The 24,183-nt window shown below is 36.9% G+C and overlaps 1 protein-coding gene and 1 pseudogene across 1 annotated transcript; both read left to right on the forward strand.

The window, feature by feature from the left end:
• The first annotated feature begins 922 nt into the window (after positions 1-922).
• LOC116521317 (vomeronasal type-2 receptor 26-like) lies at positions 923-10,094 on the forward strand. Its single transcript, XM_032236000.1, has 5 exons — positions 923-1,261; positions 6,024-6,869; positions 7,165-7,392; positions 7,964-8,090; positions 9,189-10,094. The coding sequence occupies exons 1-5, from the start codon at positions 923-925 to the stop codon at positions 10,088-10,090; spliced, it is 2,442 nt and encodes an 813-aa protein (XP_032091891.1). The 3' UTR covers positions 10,091-10,094.
• Positions 10,095-17,106: 7,012 nt separating this feature from the next.
• LOC116521318 overlaps positions 17,107-24,183 on the forward strand; it is a 30,771-nt pseudogene continuing 23,694 nt past the window's right edge.

Genomic DNA, 24,183 nt, shown 5'->3' on the forward strand with positions numbered 1-24,183 from the left:
ACTGTCTATTTATTTACTTTCTGAAGGAAGTGAATAAATACTTGTCCCCCTCATATTTTCCCCACTGATTCCAATGTTTTTTACGTCTGTTTTGAAATTAAATTATTCACTTTGTATGAAATTGTTTAAAACCATGGACTTGTGAACAAAAATATTTAGATGTAGACTTTTTCATGATTCTACTGTTCTTCTCATAATTTCCAATGAGATGAGATGCCTTGATGTGTGTAGATGAACATCCTGGATTTTTAAATACATTTGGACAATATTATGAGAAATTGACTGCTTATATTATTTTCATTTAACATTTCCATTACTTTATAGCTATCTCTCAATTAGTTTTTCCTGTTTTAGTTTTTTCTTATTAGAAAGAGTGAAAGCATCTGCCTACCATCACTAAAAAGTGATCTATTCAACTCAAAGAAAAAAATCCCTCCCCAAATACCTTAGCTTAGTAAGGCAGTCTGTGAGAGTCTCGCTTATGTTTCCAAGATTATACTTTTGCATCTTTTCCCTTATAATTTGAAGAGTGGTAATAAAGAAAAAATGTCATTTAAGCAAACCTGGGCTAACCCCATTACGCTTACTAGGAGAGATAGTTGGTCAAACATTAGGAAATAAAAGAGAATATTTGTAGCCCAGATTTCAAATGTGGGTTGCTTGGTGCTCTCTAAACTTGCTTATTTTCTGGCAGATATTTTATTACCCAAACATTGATGATGTTAGCTAGTCTGAGCAATGAAATATCTACAAAAAAGCAATCAAGCTCAGAAAGTTCAAATACCAAGACATTTGGAAATTTTATTCTCAAATACACTGCATATTGAAGAACCATGTTCTTTTTAATCAATATCCAACAATTTTTAGATGAACCAGAAAATGTTATAATGAAAAATATTAATAAAAACCAGACAATACAATAATGAACTCTCAAATGCTGAAAACATTTAATGATATATTTTTTTTCAGAATAGTGTCAGAGAATTACCAACAAATTTTAGCTTTGGCATTTTCTGTAAAGGAAATCAATGACAACCCTAGGATGTTAGTAAACATTACACTGGGATTCAATATTTATGACAGCTATTTAAGTTCCAAATGGACCTATCATGCTGCAATACAATTTCTCTCTTCGAAAAACAACCTTGTGCCCAACTACAAATGTGGCATCCAGGATACTCTCTTGGCAGTAACTGAAGATCTGACTTCTGAACGCTCCTATCGGAAACCCAATATTTTGGGCATCTACAAGATTCCACAGGTGGGATATTTCTATGTAGAGAAGGAGACAGAAAATGCATGAGAGGTTTTTCATACCTACAGATTTTCTCCATAGATGCTATTGACAGAAGAGTAAAGAAGAGGAAGATGTCATAGAGGAGAATGGGGAAATGATTGTGTTCTTGCACAATCAAAGTGATCTCTAAGAGTTTAAAGTCTATTACAGTTCTAACTGTATATTTTGTTTGGCCCATCAAAGCCAAATTCTCGGCATTTGAAGAATGTTCAAAAAGATAGTTCTTGATTTTTATTTAATTTCATTAGCAGTTACAGGACAACTATATGATGTTGCATTGATGGTCATCAATGTTTGGAAGAGGTGAAATAACATACAGACTGAAATATATTTTAATGATTTGAAACTGCATTCCTTGTTAATAAACATTTTAAAATGGTAAAATGCAGTGATTTCTAATCCCAGAAATAGATGTTTTACTTTGCTTTGTTTTACTTTGCTTTGCTTTCCTATATCTAGGATACTTCTACCCTAGTAGAAAGATATTTTGCTCAAAATCACTGTCTGCTATTTTATTTCAAAATAAGAATGAATTTCATTTTATCCACTTAAAAAGTGATTTGTTAAAAATTGTAAATTGGATATGAATAGTAATATTAACATTGGAAGTTTTAAATAGAACTTTAGATAAGATTCAGAAACAAAAGGTTTGGAAATCAAAAGAGAAAAAATATAAATTACAGGGATTTGCATATGACCTGGTGTTTGTTCTAGAAAAACCCCTGGCACGACATAACCGCAAACGTCAAAAGTGTGCCGACAAAACCGCAGCGCTATAACCGCGATGTCAAAAGCGCGCCGACAACAGCGCGCCGACAGAAGCGTGATTTAAGTTAAGGTAAGGTTTAGGGTTAGGTTTAGGGTTAGGTTTAGGGTTAGGGTTAGGTTTAGGGTTAGGGTTGGGTTTAGAGTTAGGTTTAGGGTTATTTTTAGGGTTATGTTACAGCACGCTTCTGTCGGCGTGCTGTTGTTGGCGCGCTTCAGCGCTCATTCATCTCCGTGGTTTTGACAGTGCGGTTTTGTCACCGCGCTTTAGTCACACGCGCTTTTTTCGTACGCGCATTTGTGGTGGAACTGAAAAACTATTGGAAAGTGGCTCCAGGCTAATGGAATAAATAGAGGAATTTGGAAAAGTGGCAGGACTGAAAATAAAGAAAGAAAAAAGGAAAATATAGTTAAAAATCTTCAGGTAATTAAGAAAGTAAAATATTTGGGAATTTACTTAACAGCCTGAGGTGCAATAATTAAAGAAAATAAATATGCAAGGTTAATACGAGAAATAAAAGTAGACTTGGAGAATTGAAAAAAAAAACTTCCAGCTGTCAAGAGTAAGTAGAATAGCAACTATAAAAAAAATGTCCTGCCAAAGCTATTCTTTCTGCTTCAGACGATTCTTATAAAACTAGAGAAAAAATATTTTGATGAACTAAATGCAATAGTTTTGAAATATGTGTGGCAAGGAAAAAGACCAAGAATAAGACTGAAAATGTTCCAGGAATCCAAAACAATGGATTTGGAGATTTATTACAAGTCCTCAGCACTGACTTGGGTGAATAATCGATAAATCTCAGAAATAGAGATGGCTACTGTTAGAGGGACATGATTTTCTATAGGGATGGCATGCCTTTTTGTGGTATGGAATTAATAAAATATATAGATACTTTCATTATGTAAGGAATGCTCTACTTCTAATATGAGAAAAAGGTAAAGCAAAGAATTATATGAAAATACCAGCCTGGCTTTCCACAATGGAAGCACTGATACATCCAGATGTTGTAAATTTGGAAAAAAATTGTAACGTATAAAAATATTTTAAATGAGAAATGGGAACTTAAAACCAAACAGGAATGATAAAACTAAGGGGTGGACCTTGAATGGTGGCCACAATACAATCGAGATATGGAAAGATGTAAAGACATATTGTTACTATAAAGAGCCAACAACACTTGATCAGATACTACTAGGAACACCTGAAAAGTTAATAAAGAAAATCTATAGCTACTTATTAAGTCTTAAAATGGAAATGAACAAGTGAAAGAAACCATGCTACTGTAGGCAAAAAAAAATTGAATATAGTATAGAATAGAATACAATATGGGAACATTTTTTGGATAGAAATTATAAATTGACAATGGCAACCACCTACAAGGGAAATGTGTATAAAAATTTTATATGTGGCATTTGTCTCCAGCAAGGCTAGCAAAGATGTTTAAAACCATGTCCACCAAATGTTGGAAATGCAAGCAGATACCGGGTTCATATTCCCATAAATGTTGGAAATGCTCAGAGGGAAAAAAATTCTGGATGAAAATACAAATATGGTTAGGAAAACTGACAAAGCAACACATAGATTTAAAGCCAGAAATATTTTTTTAGGTATATTGCCAGAAAAATATGACAAAGTGAATGTATATTTAATATTACATGTTTTGACCACAGCGAAAATTGTATTTGCATAACACTGAAAAATGAGGAAACTCCTATAGAAGAAAATATATTTAAAATATATTATTATATTATATTATATTATATCACATCATATCATATCATATCATATCATATTATATTATATTATGCAGAAATGGGTAGGTTAACATTAAATATAAAGCACAAAGAACACACAAATATTTTTAACTTGGGATTTGTTTTATCAATAGTCAGATAATAAAGGTAGAAATTAGAAGTAGGAAGAATATTATTATGTACAAGTAAAGACTATTATTACTTTTAATATTTTACATACATGTTTTTAAAAACCTGCACTGTTTACTAAATACTTAAATATGTTAAAGAAAAATGTAATAATATTTTTTTTTTAAAAAAGTGGAACTTTGAGAACGAGTTAATGGAAACGTAAAGATCTCTTTAGTGCATTAGGTTTGATTAAGGGGCTCATATATTATTAAAGTTCTATGATTGTAATAAATGCAAAAAATCAATGGAAAATTATATAATGAATAAGTCCCACTTTCTTTTTTCATTCAAGTTTTTTATTTTATTTTATAACATAAAAATGTCATTTTCAATTAAACAGTGTGCTGTCTGGGTACAAATAATTTTAGGAAATAGTAATAAAAATATTTACAACAATGTTCATTGCATTAGTTACAATAATAACAACAACAGCTCAGCTCCTATATTTTAAGAAGATACTTGGTTGATACCTGGGATGTTGGCAGCAACCCGTATCAACCATCAACACCAGTTCAATGGTAGTTGTGATACATATATTGCTACCAAAAGTATCTGCTTATGGTTCATTGTTACCTCCACCATCAAACTTCTCCCCTCTTCATCTACAAACATTTCTCTAGCATTTATTGTTTCTTTAATATATAAGGACACCCCTCTTTTTTTGCTTTGCTAGTGAAGAGTATAATTTCCCAATTTTAGGATATTCCAATAATGTATTATGTTGTTTTCTTATGTAGACTTCTTGAAGACAAATTAAATATTACTTTAAATTTCCTAATTTTTTAAAAGTCCTTTTCGTTTTCATAGGAAAATTCAGTCCATTTCTTTTAATTAACAGAAATTTTATTTCTTCTTCCATAGTTTCACTTGTAGATAGGTCTTCTTGTTCTAATTGCTCTTATTTCTCTCTGTTCTTTTTTTAAAAATTGTTTGTTAGTCTCCAACTTCTTCAAACACTATTCTCTCCTCTTGAGAAATTTGTAAGCCACATAACCCCAACAATCCCCAGAGTTCAAAATAAAAAGCTCATAAATCACCAAAAGGAGAGTTCAGGGGAAAAAAAAAGAAAAATAGTAATTCCTTGCTATTTCCCAGTTTCTGTTTACTCTGTCTATTAAGCTTCCACATAAGTTCAAAGAGCTACAGTGTTTAAAAACTTAAAGTGTTTCATTCTTTGTCTCTGCTGTCCCATATAAACAATTTGCCGGTGCAGGTGTTATTTGCAGCAAAAAACTAATCTTCAGCAGACATTCAAGGTCATTCTTTCACTCACTTTTAATTCCTTGTGTTTTTCTCCACCTGTAGATATCACTGTTGCTCTGTTTCTTTATTTTTCCTCTGTCATTAACTTGTATTGTAACTGATCCAAAGCTTTTAAAAGTCCCAAGAGTCAGAATTTCATTTTTCAAAAAATGTACAAGTTAGACAATATTGTAGTTAAAAACCACAGTCCGACATTTCTAGCTTTACACAAATTTTTCTTCCTTGAAAGGTTCTCTTTTCACAATTACAAATTTCTATAGATACCGCTCAAGATTGCTCACCACAATTCTTGGGTAGTGGAAAACAAAGAATTCTACCTCCTTCTCTTTGAGACCCAATAGACCATGGTTTGTTTTTAGGAGGCAAGCTCCTCAACAAAATTTGGAAAAGTCTCACTAAGATCAACCACACTGTTTCTCAGTTTTTATGCATGCTTCATTGGTCGGCTGTCACAGCTTACATCAGGCACACAATGGTCATCTTTTTCTTCCCACCAGATTGGGAGCTTCCTCCTGATCAAACAAGGAGTTTGTGGTCTCCTTGTGATCAACAGAGTTTTCTCACTTTCTTCATCACTCTTCCGCGATGACTTGGGTCCTTTGGAACCTCGTGACAAGTCAAATTCCACACAATTCCATGTAACCCCATGGAGATGTGTCATATCACCAAAACATCAGGACCATTTTGAATTACTTTCTATCCCTCATTGAAATAGTGGACATTCATGATCATTTGCAAAACAGTATTTCTTATCTGAATATCTTTTCAGTTCATCTATGGCTCTGCAATGGTGCTGACAGAAAAGGACCATCTTCTTTACTACTATCAGATGACTCCAAATCTTCTACATCAATATAGAGCGATTATGAAATTACTGCAGCATTTCAACTGGAATTGGATCACATTCTTTATTGCCAATGGGATGCATTTAGAGACTGTTATGAATGTCATCATTCCAGAATTTGCAAAAAATGGTATCTGTACTGCAAAGTTATATACATTCGTTTTGTGTCATGGTGAAAAACTCATGAAATGTGTAGAAAAATCTTATTATGATGTCATGAATAGCAAAGCCAAGGTTCTGATTTTCAGTGGAGACCTGCGTTCCATGAGTCTTTTGAGATGGTTGCTATCTTTTAAATTTGGGAAAATTATAGAAAAAACTAAAGGCCATGTTTGGCTTCTAACTATTGGGATGGAGCTGAGAAACTTCATTGCTCCCGCTGAGAGGCCAATACTCAAATTCCACGGTTCATTTTCCTTTACAGTCCATTCTGATGAAATCCAGGGATTCCAGCAATTTCTCCAGAACAGAAACCCTTTGAATTCAGAAGGAGATGGTTTTATCAGAAATTTCTGGGCTCGGGCATTTCACTGTCCATTCCAGGGCTCTGGGTTCCATCCTAAGAATAGGGATGCCTGCACAGGGATGGAAAGACTGGAGAACCTTTCTGAGCATGTCTTTCCCATGAGAATCATAGGCCAAAGCTATAGCATCTACAATGCTGTTTATGCTGCGGCTCAATCCTTACATGTCATCTATGAATCAATATCCAGAAACAAGGCAATGGATAAAAGGGAAAGGAGAAAATGTCTGAAACAACAGCTCTGGCAGGTAATGTCATATAAGATAAAAAGACTACTGGAGTTTAAAAGTTATATTTCACTCTTATTTGTTGTTTTCTGAAAATTCTGATGTTTTGGTTTTAAAACAAAATATAACAAATTACAAGATAAAACAATTTAAAATGTGACCAGAAAAATAATGATGAAAGAAAGTTTAACAAATAAATATTTGATGCTGTAATGACAGTTTTGATGTCAGATGACGTTCCTTTACATTGTCTCTAAATCCAGAACTGGACCCAGCAAAACTTCAATAACTTTTGCCTTTTTATTTCCAATTTCAGCTTTCTAATCTGCTAAAAACATTATCATTTAATAACAGTGCTGGAGAAAAAATTTCCTTTGATCAGGAGGGCTCTCTACTTGCAGGAATTGACATCATTAATTGGATTACATTCCCAAATGAATCTTTCATTGGACTGAAAGTTGGAAGGATGGATCCATGGGCCCCTTCACACAAAGAACTTACCATCAAGGAAGAGGATATTGTATGGCATCCTGGATTTAACCATGTAAATAACATCTTATTATCACATATAGAATGACTTCAGCTACTTGATTTTGTTTTTTATGGATCCTCATGCCATTAATATCAGTGAACTTAGTTTGAAATACATTCTCTTCCTTGCAGAGTTCCAATATCAGTTCTTCCAGATAATGTTTGTGTTCTTGATCAGAGTTCTCTGGATTTCGCTCAAGGTGGAGCCTATTGAGGAAACCCAAGAAAAGGCTTCAGAAAATTGAATAAAGTTTCCTTAAGTTTTTCCTTCATCAATATTGGCCATAAATAATGTGATATATTATACAATACTAACACAAGTTGGAAATGCTAATAATATTTTACTGTGTATTCTGAGAAAAAATTATTTTTGTCTCAAAAGATTGACACTTTTTCCTAAATTGTAGTAATCACAGCTAAATCAATTATTAAATGTTAAGGAATATTTTATTTTATCTCAAATAATGTTTTAGTAAGATTGATTCTACTAACAACTTGAAAATGTCACTATTCTATACTCAAGCATTAATATTTCTGAGATCAAATCTTGTAGGATGATTCTCTTCATCTTATCTTGCCAACAGATACGACCTATCTCTCTGTGTAATGCCAATTGTCAGCCTGGCTACCAGAAAGAAACAAAGGAGGGAGAACCATTTTGTTGTTACAATTGTGTGCCTTGTCCAAAAGGGTGGATATCTAACAAAACAGGTGAGATGGCAGCTGAAATAAAAGATCAAACAAGTACAACAAAGGGCTGTAACATGTTTTTCTATAGCTGTTTCCTACCTTTCTTGTAATATGAATAACCACGGTCTATACAGAGTCCTATATGTGGGTTGAGGAAATGAGATGTAAAACCTGTCAGACTTGTTCCTGTCAGGTCATTTGGGAAAGAAAGAACCTTGACTCCATTAATTTCCTAAGGGTTGCTGATTGCAGAAAAGTCAGGCTAGAATTAAGTTTTCCACATGAAAGATTATATGCTTTCCCCCTTATTCCAGCCCTCTCATCAAGACCAGTTTGTCTTCAGCCAATGAAGAGCCACACAGGGTCTTTTTGAGAATCAGTGAGATTTTGGGGCAATCTATCTTCCATTCTCAGGTTGCAGGGCCTTTGAGTATTGGCAAAATGTGTGGTTCCATCCTTCCCTGGCCTTTGTCAAGTTGTCATCACCCCTCCACATTTCCCGTGTCATCACTGTATAGGTTTATTGTCCCTCACCCACCCAGTGATCCCTCCACCCAGGATTCCCACAAATTGTGGCAGAAATGACAATGCCAAATAGTTGTTTAACATGTTTGGGCCGTCTCTAAATTAGGATTACTCGAGAATGATTTATATTAACTGATACCATTAGTTTCAGAGATATTTTCTCCACCTCGATTGAAGGAAAATGGGGGAGCTTTGATCAGCAAACTTTCATCCACCTTGAGTTTGTATCCCAGTTTTGCATCTACTGGAACCATACTGCCCAGGATACAACACTCATTCTTTTCATTCTGCTTAGCCACCTGATATTGTTCACAATATTATTCATGAATATCATCATTTGCTTTGTTGTCCATGTACTTTAGAATACTTTCTTTAAAAAAAAGAAAACATTGACAACTTGTCACATAAAAAATGATGTTTTTTCTTATTTTTTGTTATTCTAAGGTCATTCATTCAGTAGCAAATGAACCATTACATCTTTACCAATTTGCCCATATTTTTAAAAATATTAAATATTCCACTGCTACTAGACAACTAAAAGAAAGAATTAAAAACTCACAAAAAATTCCCTTTTAATTTTGTGAACTTTTGCAGATATGGACAATTGTTTCAAATGCCCACAAGATCAATATGCGAACAAGCAACAGAATGGATGCATTCCAAAGGTCATTAGCTATTTGTCCTATGAAGAACCGCTGGTTATGAGCATAGTTACTTGTACAGTCTTGTTGTCTGCTACTACTATTCAGATCTTGAAGACATTTAGGAAGCATCACAATACTTACATAGTGAAAGCAAACAATCGTGATCTTTCCTACCTTCTTCTCATCTCACTTCTGCTCTGTTTTCTTTGCTCATTGCTGTTCCTTGGCAGACCACTAACAATAACATGTCTCCTCCGCCAAACTACTTTTGGGGTCATTTTCACCATGGCTGTTTCTTGTGTGTTGGCAAAAACCCTTATTGTAGTTCTGGCTTTCATGGCCACAAAGCCAGGATCCCAGATGAAGAAGTGGACGGGGAAACGACTGGCCAGCTTAATTGTTGTTTCTTGCACTTTTCCTCAAGTAGGCATCTGTGTTGTGTGGCTTGCAACATTCCCTCCTTTCCCAGATAGTGATATGCTTTCAATGAGTGAACAAGTTGTCCTTCAGTGTAATGAGTCATCACCTATCATGTTCTATCTTGTTTTGAGCTACCTGGGATTACTAGCCATTGCCAGCTTCACTGTAGCTTTCTTTGCCCGGAAGTTGCCAGACACTTTTAATGAAGCCAAATTCATCACTTTCAGCATGTTGGTGTTTTGCAGTGTGTGGCTGACCTTTGTTCCAACTTACCTGAGCACCAAAGGAAAATACATGGTCACTGTGGAGATCTTCTCCATCTTAACCTCTAGTGCCGGATTGCTGGGGTGTATCTTTGGTCCCAAATGCTACATTATTCTGTTGAGACCTGAGCTGAACAAAAGAGAGCATTTAATCAGCAAAAAAACCTGAAGATGTCAATTTTGCAATGGCAGCATCCTCAATTGTACCAGAAGAGGGTTGGAGTGACATTTTAGTGACATAGCTTAGTATATTTATGAGTTAAGCACTCTCTCTCTCTCTTCCTCCCTCCCTCCCTCTCTCCCTCGCTCTCTGTCTCCCTCTCTCTATGTGTGTGTTTCTCTCTCTGTTTTCTCTCTGCCAATTCCTTCCTTCCTTCCTTCCTTCCTTCCTTCCTTCCTTCTTTCCATTTTATATGTTTTGTATTTTATACACATTTTATGCTCCTTTTCTGGAACATATATATAGTGGCCATAATCTGACATCTAAATCAACCAAATCCCTTTCAAAATGTAACATAATTTTATTACATTATACTGAATATCCAACAAAGTGGAGCATCCCTGGGAAAAAACAGAGGCACAATCCATATACATTTGGCCTGCTACATATGAAAGACATGAGCTGAAAAAATAAATAATAATTAAAAAATAAAGATATAAAAGCTTCCAGTTACTGCCTCTCCAATTACAGCTTGAAAATGGCAGTGTCGAGTGAGACCCACAAAATTCAGCGGTAACTGCTGCCAGGAAGCCCTTCAGGATCATAGCCTCCCAAAAGGGGAGTTGAAGGAAGGTGGAGCACTTTGCTGACCATGAGAAATCTGCAAATACCTCATTAGGTCTGAAGCAAGTCAAGAAAGATGAGACAATGGGGAACCAAGATTGTGCAGAAGCAGTGTAATGACAGGTGATTGAAACTGTTTGAGATAATTAACAACTTTTACTATAATGACTTGCAGTAACAAAAAGAATATGAAAAGAAGACTCATAAGCTTAAATTAGCTGCACACCAAACACCCAGAGAAAAAAAGAACCAGAAGAGAAAAAGTGGAAAAATCCCAAAGGAAACTATAAAATACGGAAAAAATGAGGGGGGGGGGGACTCAAATATTTTGAAAGTGACTTCAATGAGAAATTATTTGTTATTTGCTTATTTGCATTTTTATATTTTTACATTTTTTAGACTTACAGACAATCAGGTGTCTTAAACAGACTGTTTAATATTGGATTTGAGAATAAGAGAGCCATCTATGGATGAAAGAGGAGTATTGCCACACTAATGTAGAAATATTCAAGGGAAGTTAACCTAATATATACAAAGATTAATACAGAGAATAGAAGCAGCAACCTCTGGAGAATGTCCTGACCTTGACTCTATTGTGAGAAGAAGACTGGGAAAATCTGAGAACATTTAATGGTCTTTCTTTATCCCTTTTAAGACTTATAAAATAATTAATTTGAAAAACAATGAAAATAGAAATGAGAAGCAAGAAGCCCCCCAGTTTATTACAGTACCGAGAGAAAAGATTAAAACCTTGCTAAAAACAACAACAACAAAAGTAGATGGGTATTTAAATAATGCAACGAAAAGAGATGAAAGACATTCAAAAGGGAAACATTAGTAGGTACAGAAAAATTAAAAAGAGTTATAAGAATTCAAGAGAAAGATATAAGGTTGACCAAAAAATCAATAAATGATTGAATTCTAGAAAGATTCATGGATGACAGATAATGAGAAAATATATTAATAAAATGGGAAAATAACATAATCTCAATAAATCAGATCAGTAGATGTTAACCTAAGATTAGGAAAAGTAACTATAATTAATTTTAATAGTATGTTAAAATATATTGTAATCCCATGATGGATTGAATATTGTTAATAATTGATGATATTAGTAATTCCACACATTTGGAACATTGAAACTATGGTGGAATAATGAATGATTTTCATAATATTTAAGTACAATACCTAGGAAGGGATAATAAATTTCAGGCACGAAGATGTGTTATTTATGTTTAAAAGAATTAATGGGGAAATATAAAAGGAATATGAAATGAGATAAATATTGTTGAAGTTAGAAGATAAGAATTTCACATATTATTTGTATTATTATTGTTGATGTTGTTTAAAAAAGATTTTACCCTGTCAATGCAATGTCCACAAAATATGTATGTTTAGAACTAGAAAATAAAATAAAGATAAAGATATATTGAAAACTACAGTGTGATGTTGAAATCCTTTAGTATTTATTATTTATTGTTTTCTACTAGGTCAGCATTCTCATTGTGCTGTAGATGAGATATACTCAACTGAAAAAAAAGTAATCTGGTTTATTGGTGCACAGGTTCCTGTTTTATTTTTTTCTTGTTGCAACATAGAATCTTTTCAGTTTGTTAGGAATACTTTCTTAAAAAGACAAAATCAGCAATTAGTATCCTTTTGTGTGGAGATGTGTGCAGATCACAGAGGTATGGAAGATAATATAGTTGACATGTCTATAAAGCTTTAATATTTCTGCCCAAATAACAACAAGCCATGTTTCCTAGAAGGAATTGAAGCATTCAACATGCAGCCCAGGGGCCATTCCTGTGTTTATAAATCAGGTGGGCTAGTGGAGTGGGAGAGAAAACAATGACAGAGAGGGTGGCAGCAGCAGGAGTGGGCAGTGGTGGCAGCAGGAGAGGTTAGCAGTAGGAAAGGGCAGTGGCAATGGGAAATGTCCAGGTTTAGTTTGGATCTAGAGCTTGGCAAGGAGTCACTCGGCTTCATTGAATTCCTGCAATGGATAAGTTGAGTGGTAGCAATGGGAAGTGCCAAACCAGCAAGGCCTAGACAAGCTGTGGTGTGCAGAGCCAAGAAAAGCCATATGTATCCTAGAAGGAATTGAAGCATTCAACTTTGCAGACAAGAGGCCATGCCTGTATTTATAAATCAGGTGGACCAGTGGGGTGGAAGAGAGAACAATGGGAAGAAAAGGATGGGAGAAGGGAAAAAATGCAGGTGGGGGTACTGGACTGTGCAAATAGGGCAGGAGGGAGAGAGGAAAGTTCACCCAATTCTGACTCGGGACAGGGGCGGAAGAGGAACTAGCTGCAACCGCAAGAACATCCCTTTTTTGTTCCATTTTCATGCATTTGGGTCAAGGGAAGCTAGTCCTGTGTGGCATCCTGGCTCTGTGCTCCACAGCCTTCTCTGGCTCTGCTTGGCTGGGCACCTCCCAATACTCAACTTACCCATTGCAGAAATTTGATGAAGCCAAGTAGCTCCTCTGCTTCACCTGAAGGCACAAAAACAGAATGCAAAAGGGGGAACCCGGGGTGGTGTGGAAGTGCCAGAACCCTCTGCATGCAGCTGAGTGGAGCTGATGGAAGCCAGGTATGAGGCCCGCAGCTTTCCTCCTCCCTCGCCATTCTGCACATGCCCATTTGTGATCCCTCAGCTTAGACACCCCGTGAAGAGGTGAAGTGAGGTGAGGAGGGGCAACGAGAGCATTTCAAGCCAAAAGCAGAGACAATGAATAGCAGCAAAAGCCAGCAAGAGCTCCACCTAGTCAAGGCAAACAAGTGAAAGAGATACCTGCCCCAAAAGGAGATGTGGTGGTTGAATTGGCTGGGGCATAGTGGAGACTACTTTGAACTTCTCGAGGAAAGAGATGATATAAATCTAATAAAGAAATATTTAGTACTTTAGGTTGTTAGGATTGGTGCAGGATCTGTTTATACAATCCAGAATTGTCTTTCTGCGGTCCTTTGGGCCACAGCATTGCAACCACAGGGCACAAGCGCACACATCGAATCCGGGTTCTGTAATTTCCCATGGCCCCTTCTGCACCTGGAAGTGTTTTAGCGGGTTGCAGCCAGTTCCTCCTCCTCCCCCACTTGTCCAAAGCCAGAATAGGCTGAACTTTCCTCCCTCCCTCCTGCTCTATTTCACATTTCAGCACCTTTATCTACATTTTTTCCTTTCTCATACTCTTTCCTACGTGTAGTTGTCTCCCTCCCCCATTGCCCTTCAAATTACAAACACAGGCATGGCCTCCAGGCTGCAAAGTTGAATGCTTCATTTCTTTTGACTTCCACATCCTAAATCTTCCAGCGGTCCATTTTTGGGAGTTTTTCCCCCTCTCTTTCCCCCCTCCATTCCTTTCGTTGGAATCCCAAAAAAGTTTGAGGCCCTTTTAGTGGGTGTGGCTTGGGGAGGGGTAATGTGAATGAGTGTTCGTGATGCCAAGTTGGCCATGCCCACTCATTCACATGCCCCCCACCTAGCCACAGCCACAGAACCAGTAGTAAAAAGTTTTGAATCCACCAGTGTCCTCAGTATCTTAATGCCTGGCAGACAAAGCATATCTTCAAGGATTTCCACAATGTTAAGACCATTTAGCCTGTTGGATGTCAAGAGGAAGGTTTTATAGGGCAGGGGCTGTTGTGGAACAGCCCCTCTATGTGGCAACATTTAAGTAATTGGTCATACAGAATGCCCTCTTTACCCAATTTAATCAAATGTGCAGATACTCGCAGAAAGTTCTGAAAATAACCTTGATCTATGACGTTGTGGTGCATAATATTAGGTTTTAATGTTAAGTCAGATTAACCAGAGCTATTTCTCATATAAAACTGTGTTTAAAAGAAAGAACACCCTCTTTGAGTACTATGGTTTTATGTATAAAGCCATAATAAAAATCATGTGGTACTTAGCAGTTCTTACAATAGATAAATAAAAATCTCAGATTAACACAAACATGTGATATATTATACTATGTTATCATTTATTTATTTTAAAAAAAGTCAAAATGGAGAAGACATTTGTGAACAATTGTACATCTTATGATTCAATAGCTTATGGAAGCAGTAACTTTAAATAAATATTTTTTGTATGATTTTATCATACAAAATCTCTCACTCTTCTGACCCATTCTTCTTTGCAACATTGTTTCAGTTGATTGAGATTTGTGGGCATTTGTTTATTCACATCTTTTTGAGGTCCTGCTACAGCATTTCAGTTGGGTTGAGGTCTAGACTTTGACTGGCCCATTGCAACACTTGATTCTTTTCTCTTTTTTTAGTCATTCAGTTATAGATTTGCTGATGTGCTTGAGATCATTGTTCTATTTTATAACCCAGTGTCGGCCAAGGATAAGCTGTTGGACAGATAGTGTCACATTTGATTCTAGAATATTTTAATATAGAGAAGTTCATGATTGACTCAATGACTGCAAGGTGCCCAGGTCCTATAGATACAAAACAAATCCAAATTAACATTTCTCCACCAACCTGCTTAACGGTTGGTATGACATTTGTGCCGACATGCTGTGGTTTAGCATTGTGCCTTATGGACACCCATCTACATTTTAGTCTTGTCTGCTCAAAGGAGAGTGTTCCAGATGTCTTACGATTGTTCAAATGCAATCTTGCAAACCTAAACATGCTACCATGTTTTTTAAAGAGAACTGTATAACTCAAAGAAAGTGTAATTATTTTTCACATTTGTAAAAAGTGATTATCTTTATTTATTCTAAGGTGTCAGTAACAGGCCAATTGTTATGTACTTTCCTCTTCATCTATGAAAAAAAAATTGTCACTGCAGCTTTCTCTGCTACTATATCACTAATGGAAGGGAAGAAAAGCACATATATTATTACTTTTTTCTTTCATTTTCTGAAATTTTGCAGATATGGCCAATTGTTTCAAATGCCCACAGGATTGGTATGCAAATAAGGAATAGAATGTATGCATTTCAAAGGTCATTAGCTATTTGTCTTATGAAGAACTATTAGGTATCAGCATAGCTACTTATTCAGTCTTGTTGTCTGCTGTTACAATTCAGTTCTTGAAGATATTTTGGAAGCATCACAATATTTTTTTTTAAAAAAATTATTTTGTTACTTAAACAACACATGCCCTCACCAGTGGGAAAGAAAAAATCAAAACACAGAGAAGACAAAAAGAACAAAAAACAGGTATATTATTATAAAAAAGTATATCAGCTGGTTACAACATGATTTGGTGCATCTCTTCCATTAATTCATATTAATTCAAATATCTTAACTCAAATATTTACCATATTGACAACATTATGCCTCCACTTTTAGTTGACTACAGTTATTTAAACATCCTTCATCCTTAACTATGCCAAAGATTTAATCCATAACCACATGCTAGTATTTCATTTATTTGTTTGTAAAATCCTCTATTAACATCAAATCCTCATATCCTGTTTTAGCTGAACATCCATAATATTTAATACCAAAAACTCCATCTTCCATGCATATAGTTTATTATCATTCTCCCTTCTTTATGTAATTATATCGTATATCGTAACATTTTCCCCATATTAGTTAACATTTAACTGTATATAGTTTTATTTTATTTTTAATAGTGATGATTATTGTGATTAATAACCTTTGTATATGGTCCAAAAATATTTCCAACCTTCCCTTCTCATATCCAATTATTATTTATCATATCAACTCCACCTTATATACATTACTATCAATATCAATTATTATTCAGCTATGTCTATTACAAATAAGAATAATTAGGTTTAGCTAATTTTGAATTGTATTCTTCCATCTATCAGCCTGTGTCTCTCCAATAACAAAGCCTCCATAATCCTATTACCATTCGTGGATCAAATTCTACAAACGTCTTTATAAGCAAGTCCAAACAAGAATATCTTCGCACCTTTTTGCTTAGGATGCCTCTCATATAATGTCCTAGGCGTTGTCCTACATTTGTTGCACTTTTCAGCTTGTCTTTAATTCTCAGTGGTGGTATCGGAAATTTTGCAAATGATGTTTCATAAAGTATTAATTCTTTAATGCTTCTCATTCCTCCTGCGCTCTGTCTTTTGAAATAAATCTTCTGTATGGCAGCCCCCCTTCAAACGCTGCATCTCTTTCTCCCTCTGAAGTAAAACAGATGCCAAGAATATCAGCAAGTTGAGAATCTTTAAACCAGATGCCTGGAATGTCAGCAAATTGAGAAACTTCATTTCTGATATTCTTCATTTGTATTTCAGGAACATTCAAACATTCAACATTCTCACTTTTTTCTTCATATTTTGATGTTAAAAACAACAAATAGTCCAGCTTTTTTTCAAATCTATCATACGTGTCAGACAACATTTGTAACGCGGAGAAAATCATTTGAAATGAATCATTTGAAACTTGCATAGACGCCATGTTTGTGATGAAGCTAGAATTTCTCCCTTTAGAGGCTTTAAGGTATTTGCAAGTAAAAACAAGCTGGGAGCTGTGCAATCTTATCTGATCTTAGACCAACACAGCCAAGCAATAAAAGTGTCAAATTGTAAGGAGTCAAATTATAGTAAATTGGTTTACAGCCCACTTAAAGAGAGTCAGAGGAGATGTTGAAGTAATCTTTCCTTTATCCATATAAGTAGCATTTAAAACATTTAAGAAATAGGGTAACCACTGGACAAAAACCCATAAAAAAAAACCCAATTCGCCGCTAGATTCTTCTGTTCTTTGGTTTCAATTAGCTTAACTTTTTATGCGGACCGTGTCTTTTTGAGTAATAAAATCAGCTTACCAGTTGAAAACACTCACACCATTCTTAGGGTCAACCTGCAGTTTCGGTTAGCTTACAGCTAATCCAGAAGGAACTGGCAAAGGAGGTTAAATTCCAAGCCCCCCAGAGACTTTGCAAACATCTCTGGGGTCACTGGATCTCCTCCAAACTTTCACTGTCTCTCCGGGACAGCTTGGGTCTGAAACGAACCGTCCAATTTCCTTCGGAATAGGGGAATTTCAGGAATAGCCTGAAACTCCGTCTTCTCACTGCTAAGCCCCGCCTTCTTCCGGAAGCATCACAATATTCACGTCGTGAAAACAGACAATCAAGATCTTTCTTACATTCTTCTTATCTCACTTCTACTCTGTTTTCTTTGCTCATTGCTCTTCCTTGGTAGACCACAATCAATAATATGCCTCCTCCACCAAACTACCTTTGGGATCATCTTCACTATGGCAATTTCTTCTCTATTGGCAGAAGAAACTGCCCTTCCAAGATAGTGATATGCTTTCAATGAATGAAGAAATTGTTGTTCAGTGTAATGAATCATCACCCATTATGTTTTACCTTGCTTTGAGCTACATGGGTTTACTGGCCATTCCCAGCTTCATCTTACCTTTCTTTGCTGGAAATTTGCCAGACTGTTTTAATGAAGCCAAATTCATCACATTCAGCATCTTGGTGTTTTGCTTTGTGTGGCTGACCTTTGTTCCAACTTATTTGAGCACCAAAGGAAAATATATGGTCACTGTGGAGATCTTCTCCATCCTATGCTCCAGTGCTGGATTGCTGGGATGTATCTTTGCTCCCAAATGCTACATTATTCTGTTGAAACCTGAACTGAACAAAAGAGAGCACTTAATCAGGAGGAAAACATGAAGGTATTACCTTCACCAGCCAGAGGTTGGTTTGGGTGATGTCAAATCTTTAGTGGTTTTGTTGTGGATAATCATTTTCTATTTCTTTAGTTTTATTTGTTATTTAAGCATTTAGTCTGTTCTTGTTTTTCTGTTAAGAAATAGATTTCTTTTCTCTGTATTGTACAAGATTTTGCCATGGGTTGGTTTTAAAGGGAAGAATCAACCTTGCTACCCTGTTTTCCTGAAAATAAGACCTCGCTGGATAATAAGCCCAATCAGGCTTTTGAGCTCATGCACTAAAATAAGCCCTCCCCTGAAAATAAGTCCTCTCCAAAAATATTGCAACACAGCAGCAGCCATGAGGTGAACACGCTCGCTGCCACTTCAAAAATAATAAGACCTCTCTGAAAATAAGGCCAAATACTTTTTTTTGGGGGGGGGCAAAATAAAATAAGACTCTGTCTTATTTTCAGGGAAACGTGGTATTTTGTTGATATTTCTGGATTGCTAAATATTAAAAATCCTACATATGTTCCACTCATTGCACTTTGATTATTTTCATCTCTCCCTCTCGCCCCTCCCTAAAATTATCAACATCATTGCTGTTAATTGAGCAAATTGTACATCATAATACAACATTTTTGAAACCAAGATACTTCAAGTAGGGTACCATATGACTCCCAAGAGAATGAAATTTGGGGAATCTGTGATTGCTTTAGGCTGTTGCTTATGCTTACACACACACACACACACACACACACACACACACACCAATTTTTCTTCAGGAGCACAAGGCACATACTGTACATGTTGCTCCATCTCCCTATAGCACTTCAACTCTATGAAGTAGTTTCAGCTGAAAACCAAAAAGTGAGCTGCTTTGTATGCACCTTGAGTAGAAGCTGAATCTCTATGGTATCAGTCAAATACATTGGCCAGTTTTCAATTCAATTCTCAGCAAGTTCATCACATTAATCTCTGGATCACCCAATAATTTATCCCCATGCACGAATCCATTACATATGCAATCAGTTAATAAAGTGAACAAAAAGAGCCTATTTTCATTTTCCCAAAGCATTAGAACATGGAGTCACCCAATTAAATTGAATCTTGGAAGAATCAGGACAAACAAATAGAAATATATTTTACACATTAAAATTAAATGTAATTAAAATTAAATATGTGTTAAAATTAATGCAATCCTAGGTTGCACTAATAGATAGAGTCAAGACCACATGAAATTCTAGTACCATTTTACAAAGCCTTAGTAAGATGACCCTTGGAATATTGCATCTAGTTCTGTTCACCATAATACAAAAGAGATGTTGAAAATGCAAAGAGTGTAGAGAAGACCAACAAAATTATTACGAGTTTGGAGGCTAAAGCATACAAAGAATGATTATAAGAATTGGGTATATCTAATCTAATGAAAAGAAGGACTAGACGTTGACATGATAGCACTGTTCTAATATTTTTGAGGGTACTACAAAGACAAGGAGGTCAAACTCTCTTCCATTTCTATTTTGATTAATAACTGTTTTCCATGGTTGGAAACTAACCAAGGAGAGAAGAAACCTAGAATTAAGGAGAAATTTCCTAATGATGAGAGCAGTCAACCAATGGATTGGCTTGCTTTCAGAGGTTGTGGGTGCTCCATCACTGGAGACTTTTTCTCTGGACAACAATTTCTCTGAAATGGTGTAGGATCTCCTGCTTGACCAGGGGGTCAGACTAGAAGACCTCCAAGGTCCTTTCCTCTTGATTTTTTTATGTTCTATATGTTTCAAACATGTAAAATCTAAAATTAAATTAAAATTTAACTATATATTAAATATTTAATTGGGTAATTACATTTTACAGTATGTGCTGCTGGTTATTAGACTGGCTGTCTCCAAAATTGTTTGACCAAATATAGAAGACACTGGTATCAGTGGTTATTATCCTTGATGAAAGAGTGAAAGTCTCTGAAGACCGTCTGCTGAGGGAGTAATGTGCTTCCTTCTACAATTAGTTGACCACTGTGAGAACATACTGATGGACTAGGTGGACCAGGAATCCAATCCAGATGACCATGGCTTATGTTCAAAAAGTGACTGCTGTTCATGAGAGGGGGGGAATATATCAAAACATGTTACATATTAAAAGAACAGTTGCTTTCTTAATCAACATCTCCCAATATTTTAATAAACAGAAAAGAAAATTGCAATGAATGACATTAGCAAGCTGACATTATAGTAGTAAATAGAATATCTTTCAAATGCTGAAATAAAAAAGAAGATGACTTTTTTGTAGTAATGAATAATTATAAATAGATATTAATTTTCACTTTCACTGTGTAGGAAATCAATGAAAATTTCAGAATGCTACCCAATATTACTCTGGGATGCAATATTCATGACCACTATGTAACTTCCAAGTGTATCTATGATACTGCAATGCAATTTTTCCATCCAAAAATATCCTCAACTGAAGCATTTAAGTTATAAATAGATAAAAGACTCCTGTACCTTATTCATAGGCTATACAATAAAACCATAAATATGGTTTAGATAAAGATGCAAACAGAAATGGACCTTTATGACTTTATCCAGACTGACAAGGTGGTGAAAGAAGGATTCATCCCTGCATTATGGCTTTTTAACATATGCATCAAATTCTCTAATTCAAACCTTTCAAGAGTAGATTTCCATGCTCCTAAACTAAGCTAATCTCACAATTTTACTTTATGTTTACCATGTAGTTATCTTTTCCTTATCTTTTGCATGCATTACGTGGGCACTGGGAACCCTGGCATCCTACCTAATGAGAAACAATGAGTAATTATGATAAATTTAAAGTGCTAGTCTTTTTTAATAAAAGGCAAAAGTAAAAATTGAACAATTGATTCCCATGAACTGGAACAGGTGAAATGTTACACCTATGCATAGTAATTTCAGACCTCAAAAAATAGACATCTCCAGGTAAGTCACTATCCAAAAGAAAACACAAGCAATAATTAAATTACATAAGCAACAACGGACAAATTATATCCCAGCAGCAGGTAAATTGTTTACAGCTAAAATACTTGCCGAGCTATTATATGCCATGCAACTCAGGCAATATATAAACCCGAAGGCTTATAAAATCACCCTTTTTGTTCCAGAACCTTGTTTGGCATCCCAGATTTCCCCCATCCCCCATACCAATGAAGTACTAAGGCTTGAAGTCAATGTGCCAAGTATTAAGGTTCAGGGCTGTCCTAGGATCTGAATTTCAGGTCTTAGAATCATGTTTCAGCATAAAGGCTGAATGCCTTTGCTGCTGTTAGATAATTACCAATTCAATGGACACCGTAGCTCCATAATAGAACTCTGTAGTCCAGGCATCTCCTAAATATTTGGCCCAATTAATCCTGGAGGAGGCTAAATCAATAATAAAAAAGAAAATTGGGGACATTGATCAACAAAATGATATCACCAATCCCCCTGAATCCTATTGTCAATTTTCCAACAGTTGAAAAATAAATTTTGGGCCCTCATTATTCAATAAGTGAAAGCCCGATACTACCCTTATGAGTGAGTTGTTTACAGACATAAACTATGTGTTAGGTAAGCTCCCGACTGGGAGAGCGAGTGCGTTCAGAGAAGCGTTGTGAGAGTAGTGTTGGAGAACACACAAACCAGCATACAGAGACACTGCAGTTTAAATAGGCTTTTACTTTCATGGAAATAGAGGTATTAGAGTCCATCAAACAGTCCAAGTCATACACGGTTAAGACAGTCAGTCATCAACATCTTTCAGTTAAGGGATAATCCAATAATATAATCCATAATCATACAAACAGTCTGGTACACAGAGTTTGCTAGCAGTTGCAAAACTTACAATAGCTCATACTGATCACCTTATGGTACCTCTAACAGCCAGCTTCTAAACACTCAGATCAGATCAGCATCTAACTGTGATTCTGGCTCCATCTTATGGCTGGTTGAGGAAATAGCAATCAATCACATTTTACAGCATGATTTAAAGAAACAGGTATAGCATTGTTACATGATTTATATATTGCAACCCAACCATTAGATTATATTCCTAACATTCTCCCATTTGAGTAGAACAATATATAAATCACTGAGAAACAACTTCACACCAGCCAAAAAAAGGGTCACTCGGGATGACCAAGATTCAGAGGACCCGAGGAGACCAGTCAGCTGTAGGGGTCGCCGCTTTGGGGCGGCCCCGGACCACGCAATCTTCAGCGGCTTCTGCGTTATCTCTGCCACTTGGTGATGAAGAGGGCAGCCCTATTCTGATAACAGTGGCGTTTTTCGGCGATTCCAGCGACTGCTTTGCCTTTCTGCCCTGTTTGTTTGCAGCGGTGAGCCTTTGGGAGTTTCCTTTGGCTGTTTTCCCCCTAGAGAGGAGACCTTTGAACTGGGCTGTCACCAGGGTTAGGCGAACCGAACGGCGGATTTGCCATCACCACTGCAGCCTTTCCCCTCCCCCTCACGACAGCTGCGTTGCGCTTCGCCCTGAGGAAGAGGTGGCCGGATTTCAACATCAAAGTGGCCAGGCTGGATGGTTAGTCTTTGCCGCTGCCACTACAGTTCCCCTTAGGCCGACTCGCTTTCCCCCCCTCCGTTCTGGCACGGATGCCTCTGTATTTGCTGTTCCTGTCGTGAGTGGTGGACAGATGATGGCGGCGTTTTCTGCTATCATTGGGCGCCTGCAACATCTTTCGATTACACCCGCCCAGCTTGCTGAACTCTTGGGGTCTCTATTGAATTACTATCATTCTAGAGGAGGTGGAGACGATCTGGGCGCCCGTAGAGACTGGCTGCTTTGGGTAGCTGATTGCAACTGCCGCCGCCATAGCCCTTCCAGACGCCCTCCTCCTCCCTCCTCCCCCTGCGGCTCAGCCTTCGTATTAATATTATCATTGTCTCCTTCAGAGCCCTGCTTGTGTGGACTCTTTCCCTTGGTGGACTTGGAGAGTCTCTCCTACAGCCTGTTATTGACATTGTGGAGCCTCTGTTTATCTTCCCCTTTGGTCATCTGGCCCTTTTCCAACTGGGCCTCTAAACATCTGTGCGTAGGAGAACCCTCTGCTCCACCTAACTCTCTTAGACTCTTGGGACCTTTCTCAGCTTTGCTAGAGAGGGAAACGTTATCCTCCCCCTCTGTATACCATCTGTGGTCTGTGGCTGGGTTCTCAACCATCTTAGTCTTAATTAATTAGTTTAATTGCCATAGGAAGGGAGAGGAGCGGAGTACCTCTCCCTTTGTTCCATCTAAGATCTGCGCATTTTTAGTTCTCCGCATTTTACGAATGAGGTGTGTATGGTGTGACTGTAGATGGGTGTGCCCACTTTTTAATTCCTATCATTATTGTAACTTTTTGTGTTTTAAACTGTTAGTGGGGAGTGATTGGTGATGTGACTGTGTTGTTTGAGCAGGCTGGGACCGCAACCAAGTACTCCCTGCACTGATTGCTCTGCAGAAGTGTCAGGGGGGCCTGGGCTTAATCCCGGCCTCAGGATGATTGATTCGAAGGGCCTGTTGGGAAACGCGGGGGCTATGGGGGTGGGGGGGGGATTACGGACATGGGAGTGGGCCGGAGCATTACGGTCTTAACAGGGAGGGGCAGATATGGCGGGGACTTTAGGGCTGGCCATTACCGGGGAAGGAGGGCTCACTACATTACAGAGATCCCTCCTTCCGGCCCTATGAGTCCCACTCCAAGGCCAGATGGCGCGAGTAATCAGGACCCTGGTCTTAGGCTGCTGTCGCTAAATGCCAGGTCTGTAGTTCACAAAGCTCCTCTCGTCCGGGACCTAATATTAGACGAGAGGGCAGACCTGGCATGTATTACTGAAACCTGGCTGGG

This window comes from Thamnophis elegans, chromosome Z (assembly GCF_009769535.1).
Source record: "Thamnophis elegans isolate rThaEle1 chromosome Z, rThaEle1.pri, whole genome shotgun sequence".
In the NCBI taxonomy this organism is placed as follows: Eukaryota; Metazoa; Chordata; class Lepidosauria; order Squamata; family Colubridae; genus Thamnophis; species Thamnophis elegans.

Bases quoted from the DNA above. Each gene is read 5' to 3' on its own strand.
- LOC116521317 (XM_032236000.1), top strand. From the start codon at position 923: ATGAACTCTCAAATGCTGAAAACATTTAATGATATATTTTTTTTCAGA. The intron at 1,262-6,023 runs GTGGGATATTTC...ATATCTTTTCAG, and splicing joins GCATCTACAAGATTCCACAG to TTCATCTATGGCTCTGCAAT. The intron at 6,870-7,164 runs GTAATGTCATAT...TTCCAATTTCAG, and splicing joins TGAAACAACAGCTCTGGCAG to CTTTCTAATCTGCTAAAAAC.